This window comes from Oncorhynchus tshawytscha, linkage group LG32 (genome assembly GCF_018296145.1).
Source record: "Oncorhynchus tshawytscha isolate Ot180627B linkage group LG32, Otsh_v2.0, whole genome shotgun sequence".
Lineage (NCBI taxonomy): Eukaryota > Metazoa > Chordata > Actinopteri > Salmoniformes > Salmonidae > Oncorhynchus > Oncorhynchus tshawytscha.
Genome location: NC_056460.1, coordinates 4,461,843 through 4,481,402, shown reverse-complemented (window position 1 = coordinate 4,481,402; position 19,560 = coordinate 4,461,843). Strand labels below are relative to the sequence as shown.

Sequence of the window (19,560 nt, the reverse complement as noted above, 5' to 3'; positions counted from 1 at the left end):
CGTGTAACCCGACAGCTGTATGTTATTCATGTCATCATTCAGCCACGACTCGCGATATCTCCGTCTTTTTCCCCTGCGAATGACGGGGATGAGGGCCTCGCCGGGTGTCTCTCGTCCGACTCATTAAAGAAAAATGAGTTGTCTAGTTCAAGGTGAGTAATCATTGTTCTGATGTCCAGAAGCTCTTTTCGGTCATAAGAGACAGTAGTAGCAACATTATGTACAAAATAAGTTACAAACAATGCGAAAAAAACAAAATAGCACGGTTGGTTAAGAGCCCATAAAACGGCAGCCATCCCCTCCTGCACCATTACTTAGTAACAGACATCTCAATATTAACTGTTCAGAGGAGACTGCGTGAATCAGGCCTTCGTGGTCAAATAGCTGCAAAGACACCACTACTAAAGGAAACCAATAAGAAGAAGAGACTTGCTTGGGCCAAGAAAAATTTGCAATGGACATTAGACTGGTGGAAATCTGTCCTCTAACCACCATGTCTTTGTGAGACACAGATTAGGTGAATGGATGATCTCCGCATGTGTAGTTCCCACAGTGAAGCATGAAGGAGGTGTGATGGTGCTTTGCTGGTGACACTGTCGGTGATTTATTTTGAATTCAAGGCACACTTAACCAGCATGGCTACCACAGCATTCTGCAGCGATACGCCATCCCATCTGTTTTGCACTTAGTGGGACTATTATTTGTTTTTCAACAGGACAATTACCCAAAGCACACCTCCAGGCTGTGTAAGGGCTATTTTACAATGAAGGAGAGTGATGGTGCTGCATCAGATGACCTGGCTTCCACAATCACCGACCTCAACCCAATTGAGATGGTTTGGGATGAGTTGGACCGCAGAGTGAAGGAAAAGCAGCCAACAAGTGCTCAGCATATGTGGGAACTCATTTAAGACTGTTGAAAAAACATTCCAGGTGACTACCTCATGCAGCTGGTTGAGAGAATGCCAAGAGTGTGCAAAGCTGTCATCAAGGCAAGGTGTGGCTACTTTGAAGAATCTAAAATATATATACTTTTTTGGTTACTCCATGATGTGTTATTTCATAGTTTTGATGTCTTCGCTATTATTCTACAATGTAGAAAATAGTAAAAATAAAGAAAACCCATTGAATGAGTCAGTGTGTCCAAACTTGTGACTGGTACTATATATTGGAAAATTAAAGCAGCAATTGGTCTCACTGAGGATCTGAGATTCTGAGGTTGATTCGAGTTCTTATTTTACAGTGGTGGAACCCTCTACATGTGATATATGTCACGTTAACGAGTCGAAATGTAACCAGGCTTTGAGGCTAGGAGAAACTGGGGTAGTGAAACTATGCCGTGTGAGGTCTGCCGAACCAGGTGCTTTCATAGGGAACTGGATCATCTATTTTTACCACTGGATTCTTGAGCCGGCTCATTAAGTAGTCTCAGGTACTCAGTGCATCAATAAAAAGATCAGTCCAAGTAATAAGGCATAGTAGATTAGAGTATACACAAATTACTACGCTAATGAGCTAATATGGTCCACCTGGATGTTGGTTGCTATGGCAACGAGTTCCCACAATCTAGTACCATGCAGTGGTCCTAACACTCAGTGTGTTTGATCGTCCGTGGCACACATTAAGTGTGACTTAAACGCAGAGCTAGCTGACAAGCCACATAGCTCATGTCTGGGGCTTTGTCCAGGCTGGCTCGCACAAAGTCATTCCTAAGAGTGTAATCGCTGAGCCCTGAAGGCATAAACTCTCACTACTTCTCAACTCCAAATGTTGCCTCATGGGGAGTGATCACCATTAGGGCTTGCCGTCAAGCACAGAGTCTCTCTTTGGTGACACTTGGATAAGGCAGCAAGCTGGGCTTTAGCTGCAGGTAGCTAACTGTCAGAGTGAGGAGTGTGTGTGTGCGTGTGTGCAAGGGTTGGAATTGTATGTTGCCTTGAGCTTTTGTTCTAGATCATTGACACCGAACGTGTCTGCTGGTTGCGTAAGACAATACGAGTCCAAAACACCCCATGTGATCGTATATTCCCTAGGATCCTGTGTTAGGCTTGAACCATCGCACTGCACACTGCCCTATCCCATCTGGACAAGAGGAATATCTATGTAAGAATGCTGTTCATTGACTATAGCTCAGCCTTCAACACCATAGTATCCTCCAAGCTCATCATTAAGCTTGGGGCCCTGAGCCTGAACCCAGCCCTATGCAACTGGGTCCCTGTGCAACTGGGTCCTTCGCTGAACCTCAACACAGGGGCCCCACAAGGGTGTCTGCTCAGCCCCCTCCTGTACTCCCTGTTCACCCATGACTGCTTGGCCACACATGCCTCCAACTCAATCATCACGTTTGCAGAAGACACAACAGTAGTAGGTCTGATTACCAACAATGACGAGACGGCCAACAGGGAGGTGAGGGTCCTGGCGGAGTGATGCCAGGACAATAACCTCAGCACGAAGGTGCTGATCATGGACTTCAGGAAACAGCAGAGGGAGCACGCCCCTATCCACATCGACGGGACCGCAATGGAGAAGGTGAAGTTCCTCTGCGTACACTTCACTGACAATCTGAAATGGTCCACCCACACAAACAGTGTGGTGAATTAGGCGCAACAGCACCTCTTCAATCTCGGGAGGCTGAAGAAATTAGGCTTTTACAGATGCACAATTGAGAGCATCCTGTCGGTCTTTATCACCGCCTGGTATGGCAACTGCGCCGCCCACAACCACAGGGCTCTCCAGAGGGTAGTGCGGTGTGCCCAATGCATCACTGGGGACACACTGCCTGCCCTCCAGGATACCTACAGCACGAGATGTCACAGGAAGGCCAAAAATATCATCAAGGACATCAACCACCCGAGCCAGGGGCTGTTCACCCCGCTATCATCCAGAAGGCGAGGTCAGTACAGGTGCATCAAACCTGGGACCAAGAGACTGAAAAACAAGGCTCAAGGCTATCTGACTGTTAAATAGCCATCACTAGCCAAGCACCACCCGGTTACTCAACCCCGCACCTTAGAAGCTGTAGCCCTATATACAGTGCCTTGCGAAAGTATTCGGCCCCCTTGAACTTTGCGACCTTTTGCCACATTTCAGGCTTCAAACATAAAGATATAAAACTGTATTTTTTGTGAAGAATCAACAACAAGTGGGATACAATCATGAAGTGGAACGACATTTATTGGATATTTCAAACTTTTTTAACAAATCAAAAACTGAAAAATTGGGCGTGCAAAATTATTCAGCCCCTTTACTTTCAGTGCAGCAAACTCTCTCCAGAAGTTCAGTGAGGATCTCTGAATGATCCAATGTTGACCTAAATGACTAATGATGATAAATACAATCCACCTGTGTGGATTGCCTGAAATGTGGCAAAAGGTCGCAAAGTTCAAGGGGGCCGAATACTTTCGCAAGGCACTGTACATAGACATGGAATCACTGGTCACTTTAATAATGGAACACTAGTCACTTTTTAAAAAATTACATACTGCTTTGATCAGTTCATATGTATGTACTGTTTTCTATTCTACTGTATTTTAGTCAACGCCACTCCGACATTGCTCGTCCTAATATTTATATACACTGCTCAAAAAAATAAAGGGACACTTAAACTACACAATGTAACTCCAAGTCAATCACACTTCTGTGAAATCAAACTGTCCACTTAGGAAGCAACACTGATTAACAATAAATGTCACATGCTGTTGTGCAAATGGAATAGACAACAGGTCGAAATTATAGGGAATTAGCAAGACACCCCCAATAAAGGAGTGGTTCTGCAGGTGATGACCACAGACCACTTCTCAGTTCCTATGCTTCCTGGCTGATGTTTTGGTCAATTTTGAATGCTGGCGGTGCATGAGACGGAGTCTACAACCCACACAAGTGGCTCAGGTAGTGCAGCTCATCCAGGATGGCACATCAATGCGAGCTGTGGCAAGAAGGTTTGCTGTCTGTCAGCGTAGTGTCCAGAGCATGGAGGCGCTACCAGGAGACAGGCCAGTACACCAGAAGACGTGGAGGAGGCCGTAGGAGGCCAACAACCCAGCAGCAGGACCGCTACCTCCGCCTTTGTGCAAGGAGGAGCAGGAGGAGCACTGCCAGAGCCCTGCAGAATGACCTCCAGCAGGCCACAAATGTGCATGTGTCTGCTCAAACGGTCAGAAACAGACTCCATGAGGGTGGTATGAGGGGCCCGACGTCCACAGGTGGGGGTTGTGCTTACAGCCCAACACCGTGCAGGATGTTTGGCATTTGCCAGAGAACACCAAGATTAGCAAATTCGCCACTGGCGCCCTGTGCTCTTCACAGATGAAAGCAGGTTCACACTGAGCACATGTGACAGAGTCTGGAGACGCCGTGGAGAACGTTCTGCTGCATGCAACATCCTCCAGCATGACCGGTTTGGCGGTGGGTCAGTCATGGTGTGGGGTGGCATTTCTTTGGGGGGCCGCACAGCCCTCCATGTGCTCGCCAGAGGTAGCCTGACTGCCATTAGGTACCGAGATCAGATCCTCAGACCCCTTGTGAGACCATATGCTGATGCGGTTGGCCCAGGGTTCCTCCTAATGCAAGACGATGCTAGACCTCATGTGGCTGGAGTGTGTCAGCAGTTCCTGCAAGAGGAAGGCATTGATGCTATGGACTGGCCCGCCCGTTCCCCAGACCTGAATCCAATTGAGCACATCATGTCTCGCTCCATCCACCAACGCCACGTTGCACCACAGAGGAGATCCCTAAGGAGACCATCCGCTACCTCATCAGGAGCATGCCCAGGCATTGTAGGGAGGTCATACAGGCACGTGGAGGCCACACACACTACTGAGCCTAATTTTGACTTGTTTTAAGGACATTACATCAAAGTTGGATCGGCCTGTAGTGTGGTTTTCCACTTTAATTTTGAGTGTGACTCCAAATCCAGACCTCCATGGGTTGATAAATTTGATTTCCATTGATAATTTTTGTGTGATTTTGTTGTCAGCACATTCAACTATGTAAAGAAAAAAGTATTTAATAAGAATATTTCATTCATTCAGATCTAGGATGTGTCATTTTAGTGTTCCCTTTATTTTTTTGAGCAGTGCATTTCTTAATTCCTTTATTTTACTTTTAGATTTGTGTGCATTGTTGTGACTTGTTAGATACTACTGCACTGTTGGAGCTAGGAACACAAGCATCTCGCTACACCCACAATAACATCTGCTAAATATGTGTATGTGACCAATAGAATTTGATTTGATTTGAACCAGCTACATTGCGATTTACACCAAAAGGTCCAAACCTCTTGCCAATGTCACTAGTGCCTATAGTGGCAGTTGCATGAATCAAAATCTCCATTGAATCTTCTTTTTAGGGGTAGGAAGGATGTCAGTCAACCTACCTAAGGGGTCCCCTGTCATCCTGTACCGGCCCTGGGTGCCAAGCGCCAGAACAAAAAATCTACTTGCCATTTTTCAACTGACTTAAAATGGCTGACAACTCAGTATAAACTGGCACTAGGATTTTATCAGGGGGTCATATGGGCTCATAAAATGTATTTCAATGCACTACATTGGCATCATTATGCTGATACATAATACCCATGGTCTTTAGCCAAGTCTCCCTGATTTAGCTCATATTTCTTTTCAGAATGGGTTGAGTCCTGTACTCCCCTCCCCTTGGGCGCATCACAGAAGTGACAGCTCCCACTGAGCGAGCAATGAGTCAAAGAAGGGAAAATGTGTACTATGACAAAATAATCAGTTTACTATTCACATACAAAGCAATTGGTTGACATTTTGAAAAGGCAATACCTGGAAGCATCTGCATAACATTTCCATAATGTAGTCTATTGGGCACAACACTGAGGATGAAAACTGCTAAGTCACCATTACTGGCCCAAAAGAGAACATGACTTCAATTTGAAAAGGGGAAATTATTAGTATTAGCTAACTCTCAGCTTACGTCAAATGGCACCTTCAAGTTGGCTGGATGTCCTTTGGGTGGTGGACCATTCTTGATAGCTACGGGAAACTGTTGAGCGTGAAAAACCCAGCAGCGTTGCAGTTCTTGACACAAATCTGTGCGCCTGGCACCTACTACCATACCCCTTTAAAATTCCACCCAAAAACTATATTTTGGTATTTGTTTCATTAATCCATTGTTGACATAGTCCTGAAAAGTTTTGCTTGTCAGCCATCAGGTTTTCAAGATATGTAACCTAAATACAGAAATCATCCCCATATGATGCATTTTCCTTGAAATATTTTGTCTTGCCCACTCACCCTATGAATACACAATCCATGTCTCAATTGTCTCTTGGCTTAAAAATCCTTGTTTAACCTGTCTCCACTCCATCTACACTGAAGTGGATTTAGCAAATGACATCAATAAGGGACCATTGCTTTCACCTGGATCACCTGGTCAGTCTGTCATGGAAAGAGCAGGTGTTTCTACATGTATACTCAGTGTATATAAACAGTTAACAAGCCTTGGGGAGAGAGAGGAGCGGGAGAGGAGGGTTGGTGTGCGTATGGGGACACAGAAGGGTATGACACGGCTGGCTGCACTGAGACAAGACCACTGTGACAGCCAGGAACAACTTGTCACACCGCCACAGAGACTGTCGTGTCATAAGCTCTGGACACCGCCAAAATGCAACGGGGGTGAGTGGACCTCCGTGTTTTACGGCGCCAGTTTGCACAATTATGACTGCTCTTGTTGGGGCTAAGATTTGCAGAATAGTGACTAATGTATTTATCAAGACCTAAACAAGCACACATATTCAAATACACATACAGAAAATACAGTACTTACTCCCTCACAAAAAGACCAAGACACAAACAAAATCCAACCCATAACACACACACACACACACACACACACACACACAGGCAACTCAACTGGCAACATATTGCATGACTAAGCTTCTGTCCAGCTTCCAGGCTGTGGGTGGCAGACTGTCTTCCCACCACTGAGGAATAGCAGCATGACCCCCACGCGCCCCCCCATCATTCTCGCTTCCCTTATCATCTGCCACCCTGCATCACTGTCACCCCTGGTCAGTGCCAGTCTCTCCCCGAGGTGCTAAGCAAACCTCTTTATACTCCCCCTCACCTGCAACACCAACACAACAATGCTGCATATATGTGTTGGGGAAAAAAATCTAAAAACTGCTTCACTTGTGAGTTATACCATTATAGCAAAACTGCTTCACTCCAGTTATACCATGTGTCTTATAATTTAACAACATAACATTGCATTGTTGTTTTTTACTCAAATTGATCTCCTGAGCTGGATAACTTTCCCCCCATGTTGAAAACAACCCTTACAGTGTACCGTATGTATTAAAAGCTAAATAAGATGAGGTTCTGGTTGGTTGGAGTGTGATGCTTCGAACACCAGGATTGTGGTTTTGATTCACAATCAGAAATTGATACCAAGTCACTATGATAGCAAGTCAGTATGGATCATAATGTATGCTAAATGGTCAGCAATGCATTTTGGGATGGAAGAGTAGTTGAAAGGTGCAGATCACGCTTGCTTCATTATTCCGCAACTGTGATATTTCACAGGAATGTTGAAGTTTACTGCTCTGTCCATAGTCATGTTAAACAAACGTCTTTATACTTGCAAACTTCAAGCAAGACGCTAGCACGCAAATTGATGATGCCTGCCACAGTTGGTCCAGTCCTATCACGTTTTATGTCTATTTCCAGGTAGATAATGAAAGTCTCAACTTGACCTAAAAAAAACAAAAACAGAACTCTTTTTCCTTTATGCAATCCATCATATTTCCCAATCTTGAGGCCTGCGTTACAATTGAATGCAATTTGCTCCACAATAGGACCGGGACAAAACTGCGTCAATCGCATCTCCAGTAGAAGGAATAACCATGGGCACACGATGAATCACTCAGTTGCCAGCTCAAAATGGATGAAAGCATTTGAAAATCCTCTTTAGATATGTACAATCTTCACAGCACAAAATTAAACAAATTGGCATACTCATAATAAACCTTAAGCACCATGTGAAATGTGCAACCTTTGTCTTTTCGGAACCATCACAACCATCACAATGAACCGTCACAATGTTCATAAATGCTTCAATCAAGCATTTTTCTGTAATAACTTAATGGTAAATTTAGCTGTGATTGAGTTGTATAGTAAGTACATTAAACAGCATGCTATCTTCTACTGAATTCATCAAGGATTCAGAGACATACTGGCCTGTTAACAATACCTCTCCTTGAAGAAGCAGTGGACACATCTGGCATGGTATTTCTTAATGAAACGTCAATTCTGTTTTTCATAAAGATAATACGGCAGTCAGAGGAGGCTGGTGGGCGGAGATATAATTGTAATGACTGGAATGGAATCAGTGACAAGGTATCAAACATGGTTTTGATAAGGTTCAATGTGTTCCATTCCAGCCGTTACAGCCTACCAGCCTCCTTTGATGACAGTGTGAAATTTCATGGGTAGGGCTCTTACTCACATCCGATCATCATCATTGCCACGGCGAAGAGCTTTTCTCCGTCGGTGGTGGGGGCAATGTTGCCGAAGCCGATGCTGGTCAGACTGGTCATGGTGAAGTATAGGGAAGTGATGTAGACCGAGTCCTTGCTTGGCCCGCCCTCCCACCTACCGGAGCCACTGGCGTTGAAGCGGTACGGCGTCCCCACCGATTCGCTCAATATGTAGAGCCAGCTGTCCATCCTCACACTGTTGGTGTTCTCGTCGATGACCTCGTAGTCGCCGATGCTGTACCAGATGCAGGCCAACCAGTGGGCGGCCAGGCCAAAGACGCACACCAGCAGGACCAGGACAGCGGCCCCGTACTCAATATAGTGGTCCAGTTTACGGGCCACCCTGCCCAAGCGAAGCAGACGGACTACTTTGAGGGAGCTGAAGAGACTGCTGATGCCCTGATGTGTAGAAAATAAGAGGGGAATGGTTAGGCTTAGAGAGAGAATGAAAAGTAGAGGTTTACTTACTAGCCAATAATTAAATTTTTAAATTTTTAATTTAACTACGCATGTCAGTTAAGAACAAATTCTTATTTACAATGACGTCCTACACCGGCCAAACCTGGACGACGCTGGGCCAATTGTGTGCCGCCTTATGGGACTCCCAATCATGGCCTGCTGAGATACAGCCTGGAATCGAACCAGGGTCGAACCAGGGTGTCTGTAGTGACGCCTCAAGCACTGAGATGCAGTGCCTTAGACCGCCGCGCCTCTTGGGAGCCCATTATCCATTGTTCTAACTATTTTAATAACTGTTCATTCATTGATTAAAGATAAACTGGAAGGGTCTCAACAGTGAACCCTGAGTCACTCGTATGTGGCTTTATCAAAAATCCCATTATCCTCTTTTGCTTGCTCAATTTGAATCAAGCTCTTGGTGTCTTCAAACGTCAAAATGTGATGTGAAATCAACGGCTCATCAAATCTAGATTCCGTAAAACATTTAAGACAGCGTGGCATACTGTACAGAGAGGCTGAGATGTACCAGGCGCTTCCCGAAAGGGTGAATCTACATTTAGTACTGAAGGCAAGCACATAATGCAGTGCGGTTTATGTAATCTCACTAGCCTCTGCCCGCATCCGCCTCCACGAAGTGTGTGAACCAACTGCATCAAGCTATTTTCAGTTCACCAGGGACACATTCATAATGCAATTACTTTCAACTACAAAACGCTGAAATGTGTCCCTGTGGCAACTTGAATGTCTCACTACAATTGTCATTGAATACAACAAGGTCACTGTGCTGAAAGCCTTTGCTTCAGAGGAGCAGAATGGATGCTAGCTGCACGATGCTTGTATCTGAAGCACAGCACCGAATGAAAAGGAAGGATAACCTGCGTTGACAAGTGCAGCAAAGGCACATGCAGCGCCCACAGGCTTTGTGGGAGCTCACTGTGGGGGTGCTATAATCTTTCGCCACACCACAATTCGTGCAACAACAGGCACACAACAGAACAGCACATAACACTGGAGAGGTGGCCAGGAAATATGGTGGTTTCTGCACTTTTGTTTTGGTTCTAAGTTACAATGCCCAAAGGGCAAAAGCAGTGTTTTGACTTGTAAATTAAGCTATAATTGGCTAACAATGTTTGTTGTTTGACCCTTGAAGCGTGTGTTTATTCATTCTTTAAATGTAATATTGACCTTTATCTGTGCCTTTCTGTAGTACAGATCATTTTACTCTGATAATACTGTACTTGGGCGTAGGTTAGAATGGTATCACTTGCAGCATCTGTTGATTACTTTAAGGTTATCAAGACTAGCGTGTGGATCAAGACGATCTGGACCATCCTACAAAGGCCTGTGTGCCAAGTTTGATTACAGTGTTTTATACTACAGAATGTCTCAAAGAGGCATCAGAAAAATGTGCTCTTTTACCAGCCTCCAATTCCTGTGTTCTTTTTAATATGTTAGAGGGATCTTGTCTGACTTTTTAGCCTCTATTCACAGTATTCCCCAGCGACCATTAGGCAACTGCAGGGGATGACATTTCTACTGCTGAGAAGTCCAGTCGGTGTCTATTACGCTACAATGATGTGGCGAGCTTTCCAAGAGTCAACGATGTGGTAAGCTTTCGAGATCCATAAACAATGTGTGTGTCTGTGTGTGTGTCTATTTGTGTGTCTGTCTGTGTGTCTTCATTCATATCCATCCATCCACAAACACACAGACCCCAGTTAGGAAACAAACCACTGACCTCATCAACGTTCTCGAAGGCGTTGATGACGTCGTACGGCAGGCAGGAGAGCAGGTCGATGACGAACCACGTCTTGACGTAGTTCATCCGGATCAGCTTGGGGTCCGAGATGACCTCTCCGGCTGGCCCCACAAACGTGGTATGGAAGTTGAGCACGATGTCCACCAGAAAGATGACGTCCACGATGCTGTCCACCACCAGCCAGGTGACGTTGTTCTGCTTGGTCTGGAGGATTAGAGTAGAGAATATTTGTTACTTAAGTAGTAGAGTAGAGAATCTTTATTACTTAAGTAGTAGAGTAGAGAATATTTGTTACTTAAGTAGTTGAGTAGAGAATCTTTATTACTTAAGTAGTTGAGTAGAGAATCTTTATTACTTAAGGAGTTGAGTAGAGAATGAATATAAGTTATCCCTGAGTGGCAAATTACTTTACAGCTGGTACATAGTCAATAAAAGTACACACAAACAAAATAAAAATCCCCCCAAAACAACTTGCTAAGGTTCGGTTTGGAGTTTAGAGTAAGGGTTAAGGTTAGGGTTAGTGGGTAGTTGAAGAGAGTTTAAACCTTGAATGAGACGTTGTAGGGCACCATGATGGCTGTGTAGAAGGTCAGGATGAGGATGACCCAGTCCCAGGTGGTCTTGAAGGCGCAGTAGTGGAGGATGATGTGGGGAGGAGTTTTAGGCGTCTCCTGCTTGTACTGCGGGAGGATGTCTGAGCCCAGCTGGAGAACCTACGTTTTTGGTTAAGAAACAGTTGGTAACAAGTCATGAATGAGTCAGTGTTTTGGCAGCTAGCTACCTTGAATAAGCCTGGTGGAACCAGCCCGATCGCTGCGTAGAATGGTGACCGTGATCAGGCTGATTCCACAAGGCTGACACTGAATTGGACCAGTGTGTCATCTGTTTCTCCTGCTATTCACCATTTCAGGTGTGCGTTTTTTACCTAGTGTACATAAAAATATGACAACATTTTAGTTTGTTATGACAGGGTCTCTTATTGTATGTTAGCGATAACTTTGACATAACACTCATAATATAAAATAGTAAGTCATGACAATATAATGACCACATTCTGTAGTCTTTTGGACCGCACAAAGACAGTTCGGTGTTGCCTTGATTTCATCTCTCAGTATCTCTTGGATAGTGTGACATAACTCTCTATCCCAATCAATATAACATACAAAAAGTGGAATTCCTCTCTCCCTTAATATTTTGTAAATAAATTCATGTAACTTTCCAGGATCAACAAATAAACAAACTGTAGCCATTTTGTTTTATCTTAGCTACGGTAGCAAGCTCATCTTCCCATTAGTAAACAGAGCACCTTATCTGACCATCTAAACACAATTAGCTTTTCCACCATTTTTCAAGAAACAGGATGTTGCTAGAAGATGGTGGTGGTAAGACATCATGGACTAGTCCCAGAAGATGATCTGCCCAAACAATCAGTCCCCTTGGGATAACAGAGGACTAGACTTTATTTCTAGCCTAGGGATTTTCAGAGGACTAAGGACTATTAAATCAAACCAGTATTGTTGTATGGTATATACACTGTAGACTGTAGCATAGACTGTAGCATTATTCAGAGTAAAAAAAAGTGTAAGTGTGCCAGTAATGATCAAGTCCATAAACAAGTCAAACATTGCTGAAGCAGATTTAATTGAATCCTGCTCCTGCTGACATCTCTGCCCTTTTACGCACTGATTATAAGTGAGTGAACTGGTTATAAGTCACTCTGGATGAGAGAATCTGCTAAATTAGTCATGTAAAATTAGTAATGTAAAACATTTAGGTTACACATCTCCACAGCAAAGGTCATAGGGCAGAGTTCCCCGACGAGACAAATTCTTTGTCAAATACAATATCTGTTTCGGCTTCTTGCGGTCAAATGCGTACAAATGCATTCCTGCCCCCCGACCATGCGCTCAAGTCCACTGCTGAATGTAATTGGGGACTTCTGCCATAAGGATTTATGGTCAGGACAATATATAGAGTGATCATTCATATTAGAGTTGTATCTGTCTGCACACTTACAGTTGCCCAGGTGGCCAAGGGCTTGCGGTCTACTGCTTTGGGAATGGAAAGACACACTTCATTTAGCTCAGAAGTAGTGAGCGAGTATGGGGACAGGATTAGGCATTTCATTTGAAGCTAAACAGAAGTGGGCTTGGAAATATGAGATGGGTGCTCCTTCCAGAAACACTTAGGCAGATGAGTGCTTATCAATGGGGACAGCAGCACACACTCTACCTCAGCCAGACGAGAGTGCTTGTGGACGTTCTCGCCCTTGTGGACGGTGGGCGCCAGCTGCTGCAACACTCCCCGGCTGCTCGTCAGTGCCCGGGTGAGCCGAGCAAATTTACCCCATCCTGAATGACAGAGTCAAAGAAATGTGGAATACCAAATCAACCCATATCCACTCCCTTTAGCCTTGAAATCAAGACTGAATCATGCTGCATTTAACCAAATGTGACACTGAGCTAAATTCAAACTGAATTTTCAAGCTACTACTACGTAGGCATATCTGTAAATCTGAAAAGATTTACTAGGTCTATTCAATATTACGGAAATGATTCATAGCAAATTTGATGGCAAATGGAACTAATACCATATTCTTATACCTATCCATTTCTTTCAGATCTGCATGAACTGCCTAAAAACAATGGCTAGCTAGCAGTTGATTTGGAATTCTGAGAAAGTCCAACATTACTAGCTCAAATTATCAGACAAAAATTTAAGTTGTAAGATGAAATGATGCACTGTGTTTTCTCTCAATAATGTCAGCAACCCACATTTGTAGCTGTCTAAAACCAATTGTATCTACTATCCTCAGCTTGATCCTGTCCTCATTAAAACAGAATCTTCCTTAGATTATCTGAAATTCAGTGTCACGCCAACCTTTCACAGAGTCATCCTCAATGGGCTGTTTGAATGCAGTGATGTCACTGAAGGTGCACAGAAACAACACCACCTTGTCCTGCTCATTCCTGATAGGAGCGATCTTAACAAAGAACCACACCGGCATCCCTGTAGGAAACACAAAATCACGTTATGATATCTGTTCATATTCTAATGTATCTCATAAGTAATTGATGTAACAATTGAATTTGATATGATTCAATCAACAGAGAGCAAAGAAACACTTACGATTCTTCTTATACATGAGAATTTCGAACGAATTCATCTCATAATTCTCAAAGATCTGTTGCACTTTCTCACCCGTCTCCTTGTCTGTGAGCTCCCCATACATGAAACTGAAAATTGCATTGTTGGTGCTAATTTACATACAAAACAAATAAAAACCAGATAATACATTCAGATTCTACCAGAAGTTAGGCAGATGTGACACTGTTCTTGAAACAAATTATCCCAGTTACAAAGGCCTCACGAAAAACATTGTGGCTCATAAAACAACATGGTTAAGCCTCTGCATAAGCACTGGTCACAGCGAATGTCATGTTGAATTGACATACAGTTGAATTCGGTAGTTTACATACACCTTATCCAAACACATTTAAACTCAGTTTTTCACAATTCCTGACATTTAATCCTTGTAAAAATGCCTTATCTTAGGTCAGATAGTATCACCACTTTATTTTAAGAATGTGAAATGTCAGAATAATAGTGGAGAGAATTATTTATTTCAGCTTTTATTTCTTTCATCACATTCCCAGTGGGTCAGAAGTTTACATACACTCAATTAGTATTTGGTAGCATTGCCTTTAAATTGTCTAACTTGGGTCAAACGTTTCAGGTAGCCTTCCACAAGCTTCCCACAATTAATTGGATTAATTTTGGCCCATTCCTCCTGGCAGAGCTGGTGTAACTGAATCAGGTTTGTAGGCCTCCTTGCTCACACACGCTTTTTCAGTTCTGCCCACAAATCTTCTATAGGATTGAGGTAAGGGCTTTGTGATGGCCACTCCAATACCTTGACTTTGTTGTCCTTAAGCCATTTTGCCACAACTTTGGAAGTATGCTTGGGGTCATTGTCCATTTGGAAGACCCATTTGCGACCAAGCTTTAACTTCCTGACCGATATCTTGAGATGTTGCTTCAATATATCCACATAATTTTCCTATCTCATGATGCCATCTATTTTGTAAAGCACGTCCACAACATGATGCTGCCTGTCTACACTTGCAAGCCTTTTTTCTGACGTCTTGGCTGATTTCTTTTGATTTTCCCATGATGTCAAGCAAAGAGGCACTGAGTTTGAAGGTAGGCCTTGAAATTCATCCTCAGGTACACCTCCAATTGACTCAAATTATGTCAATTAGCCTATCAGAAGCTTCTATAGCCATGACATCCTTTTCTGGAATTTTCCAAGCTGTTTAAAGGCACAGTCAACTTAGTGTATGTAAACTTCTGACCCACTGGAATTGTGATACAGTGATAAGTGAAATAATCTGTCTGTAAACAATTGTTGGGAAAATGACTTGTGTCATGCACAAAGTAGATGTCCTAACTGCCTTACCAAAAATATAATTTTTTAACAAGAAATTTGGGGAGTGGTTGAAAAATGAGTTTTAATGACTCCAACCTAAGTGTATGTAAACCTCTGACTTCAACTGTACGTGTGCTACTTCAGAGGCACATTTGAATTCCTTAGTGCCTATATTGTTTTCTCCCATTCCAAAACACTTGACTGCTGTTGCCTGAAGTAACCCGAATTTGCATGGAAAAAACATTGTAAACTTATGTCTTATTTGTTATGTAGTAATAATAGGATTACTAATGTATAGAATATACTGTATGTTTATAAACAGTGTCTCGAACCCAGATGAAGTCTATTCCTGGACTAAAAATCACTTTTATTATATATTTTCCATTGAGTATGACTTTAAATCGGGCAATCTGCAGTTCAAACAATAAAGTGGGCACCCTGCCATTCTTTTTGGTTAACAAGCTGTGGGATGGGGCTGGATAAATGTTACCACTCTCAAATTCATGGACAGAGCTATGGATACAAGGATTGACCAGCCGTGATATTAAAATGATAGTTTTAAACGTGTTTTGAGGCTATAATGTGTTTGTTTACAATATTCTTTACAAACAAAAGCATAAAACCAGATTTGATTTGGGGTTCTGATGGGGTATGACAGTATCTATAAGTTATATTCAAGAATCATTGGGTATATATTATAATAATTTAAGTCTAAAAATGGATGTACCAAATGCAGATTGCCCCCTTAAATCCAGGAGTAGGTTTAATCTGCGTCCAGGAAACCAGCCCGATATGTTTATATGTTATTGTAGATATACTGCATTTATACTCTACTGTATAGTATTTCTGTCAGTGAAACAAAATGCTGACCCACACAATCAGTGGTGCCATAATGCAGTCATAAGTAGCAAAGTGAGTACCTGCAGGTGCTACTCTTCTGCATGACCTCAGCACGGTGGTAACCGGAGAGCTTGCAGAAGCCGTCGTTGCTGTACACAATGGGCCAGTTCACAATCTGGGCATTGCCCAGAACAAAGTTGGTATCTGCCCAGGGAGGGAAAACATAAAACCTGTTCAGAAAGAACGGATAGAAACTACTACAGAACTATTAACTGTCTGTAACTCATTATTTGACTTGGAAGTCATAAAGGTACCTGGATGTAGGACTACATGTCTTTATTTCATGAAATCATTATTGTACTTTTAAAATGAAATGGAAAAACATGGCTCAAATCTATCCAAACCTGTACACATAAGTTCTCTGTGTTCCTCGTATGTAAGACGACAGTTGATGATAGTTTTTTTTATTACGAATAAGTTATTGTTGTTAGAATGATATATTATTGGATGTAATGTATTTGTATTTTGTATTGTTTTAGTGAGTATTTGTATTGTGGCTGTGTAACTGCCCTTAGCTTCCCTGGGACTACAGGTGCAAATGATCTTTTGACTAACCCCAGTACATTTACATAGATGTTGCATTATCGTAATATTGATGTTGATTCATGTGTACTGTACCCTATAAAAAAAATATTATAAATACAATTTAAAAAAAAAAAATCAAAATTAGTAGTCAGCAACAAGTTAGAGTTAGGTAAAAACCAAGTGTTACTGTAATACTGAGCATTACGGCACATTGTTGAGTAATAACTGTTACCATCTACATCTATCTAGATAAATATCAAACAGCCAAATTAGCGCATTGTAAAATAAAGTTTGAAGCATACTTAATATACTACCATACTTCTAAATATGTACTGCCAACTATAGTATGTGAATGTAGAGTTTATTGGACATGAAATACATGTCAAACTCCACTATAGAAACAGGGGAAAGAAAGCATCTTTGAAAGCTTTGCCATGATGATACAGCATATTGGCAAAGATGTTTTACTTGTTGTGGAAATTGAATCCGAGGCTACTGCAACAAGGTTGAGAGAAGAGGGGAAACGTGACAGTGAAATTAATATGCTGTACACAAAATCCAACACTTTCACTGTTGCCGATATGACCAATACATCAACTGCCAGTATTATCGGTCAATATTAACCTGATTATTGCATACTTTTTCATTTGCAGAAAGCTACTACATTGAACCAGTTGAATCTTAAACATTGTTTAAAGAGGTTACGATACAACACCACATATCCCTCTTGTATAGTATCGGGAACAGATTCAGGTGCAGATATCCATTGTACCACAACTTTTAACCTGGTAAATGAGGTCTTGCCTGTTTTAGTGCAACCTGACTAACATTATCATTGGCTGGGTCAGTGGTGCCAATCATTATAACATTGTCTATCATTGGCTAGGTTGGCAGTGATTGCAGCAGTAGCAGTGACCTCAGAAGGTGCTGTGTTGTGTTTAAACGTCAGGCGTCACTTTTAAGACTACATTCATTACAGTGTCATTAAATGGCCCGGTTCTAGTTGATGAGCCAGCACATTTGAAGCAGCTGGGTGTTTTGCCCTTCGACCTTAGCTGCCCCATTCCAAAACTCTCTGAGCAAACTTTGAGACGGGGACTACTCCATTTGTGAAGTGGTCTTGGCACCATTATACATAACCTATGTGTCTATAATGGGGTGGGGGTAGAGAGAGCACAAGAGGTTTTCCTCTCTTGTCTAGCACACTCAGGGGATGTATGTTCCAAGCATTTCAGATCAGGAGTGCTGATTTAGGATCACGTCCCCCGTCATCTTATTCATTGTGATCTAAAAGGCAATAAACACTGATCCTAAATCCGCACTCCTACTCTGATTTATTTTGTATTTACAGTATACTTAATCTCGCTCTTATCTTAAGAAAATATGTATTCTTCATACATATTGACAACACAGACCAACATGAGAATGTCACGAGACCATCACAGACATTGGGTATGTCAAAACATAGTGTTTCACAAGACTGACACAAGGCCTTGAAAACATGGGGAGTAGAAGGAAACTGGAGGGAGTTTATCTACTAGAGTATATCCCACATAGGATAGTATCAGGAATGAAAACTTGGGAAGCAAGTGCAAAGAATATTTGAGGGTGAAGCTATTCACCATAAGTGAGGTCTATGTGATAAAAAGTGGATAAGAAAAATGGGTCGACAGAACACAAACAAGTCTATGGTGGATGATTGGGGGAGGAACATAAACGGTACATGACACCACTTTAAAACACTGTTAATACCTGTCTGTCTATGTGATAATGTCCAAACTGAAAAGTTAAAAAGAAAAGTGGTTAAAGCAAGAGGCAAAAAACAGTGTCAAAAACAGATAAAGTAATTAACCAAAACAAAAGTTCCCGTTTAGGTGCAGTACAGTTGACTGGTAAGGAATACCAATTGTAGACACAGCTATGTATTCGAGTTGTTCGTTGTAAAGACAACATCCATTAAATGCCATTATTGTTTGAATTGTTGAATCATTCTTTGCATAGCATGCTGGCTGTATAAATGTATAAATCAAATAGGCTAATCAGCAAAAAAACGTTTTACAATGACTAGTGTCAAATATCGGTTAGTTGTTCTGAGTGTTTTGGTTTGAATTAAATCAATGTTTTTCAATGATTGGACAATAGACTATCATCCACAGTGTTTCTTCCTACAGAATAAAAACGAACACATTCCTACCATTGGATCTTCGGACGATGTTCTCAAGAAAAGTGTTTTGTGGGGCCACAAGTCCTCGACGTCCACCTGCCATTCCGCCTCGTCATTCAACGTCGGTAAAAAGAGAACGCTTTTAGAGTGAAAGGATGCCTGAATTATCCGTATGATGATACAGCTGCTCAAATCTCCACTCGGTTGCTTGCATAGTCCCTGTTCTGCTTAGATATGATGAGTGGAAGAATCCCTCACCTCATGCTGTTCGACCGTTCGTTCCGTGGCTGTGCTCCCCCTGTTGAAGACAGGATGTATGCAGAGAGCGCATCACCTGTCTCTTGTCTCACATCTTTGCACATGAGTACCCCACCCCCACAATTGTGTGAAGGAATACCGAGTAGGTTATTAACAGCCCTGCGTTTAGGCTATGAAGAACACGTCAGGCCTTAAACTGGAACCCCAAAAATGGAAAACTGACTGGAAATGCGATTTTTTTTTTTGCGCAGTCGATTCCGGGAAAAGAACACAGCTATATTGCACTTCACACTGGTTATTTGTGCGATCTCATCGCATTTTTAGGCTAATAGGCCACTGAGGGGAATTGGAGGTAGCCCGCCTTCAGAAGTGCAAGGACTAGCATCCCAAGGACGCAACACACACACACACACACACAGAGAGAGAGAGAGAGAGAGAGAGAGAGAGAGAGAGAGAGAGCTACTTTCTAAATGTAATGCGTTAGTTAAATTACTAGTTACATGTCAGGAATTGTAATCAGTGACGTAACTTTTGGATTACCCAAGCTCAGTAACGCAATCTGATTAC

The 19,560-nt window shown here is 42.4% G+C and overlaps 1 protein-coding gene across 2 annotated transcripts in view; it reads right to left on the bottom strand.

Moving 5' to 3' along the window:
• The window catches only part of LOC112230451 (potassium voltage-gated channel subfamily H member 1), a 60,959-nt gene extending 41,693 nt beyond the window's left edge, over positions 1-19,266 (bottom strand). The window contains exons 1-9 of one of the 2 annotated variants that reach the window (XM_024396774.2): positions 18,766-19,266; positions 18,324-18,350; positions 16,067-16,190; positions 13,847-13,953; positions 13,598-13,726; positions 12,950-13,068; positions 11,263-11,430; positions 10,697-10,921; positions 8,469-8,898 (exon numbers count right to left, since the gene is read on the bottom strand). In XM_024396774.2, coding sequence (XP_024252542.1) covers positions 8,469-8,898; positions 10,697-10,921; positions 11,263-11,430; positions 12,950-13,068; positions 13,598-13,726; positions 13,847-13,953; positions 16,067-16,190; positions 18,324-18,350; positions 18,766-18,838 — 1,402 coding nt within the window. In that variant the 5' untranslated portion in view covers positions 18,839-19,266. The remainder of the gene's footprint in view (positions 1-8,468; positions 8,899-10,696; positions 10,922-11,262; positions 11,431-12,949; positions 13,069-13,597; positions 13,727-13,846; positions 13,954-16,066; positions 16,191-18,323; positions 18,351-18,765) is intronic. The other variant, XM_024396775.2, reaches the window with a different exon arrangement.
• Positions 19,267-19,560: the final 294 nt, after the last annotated feature.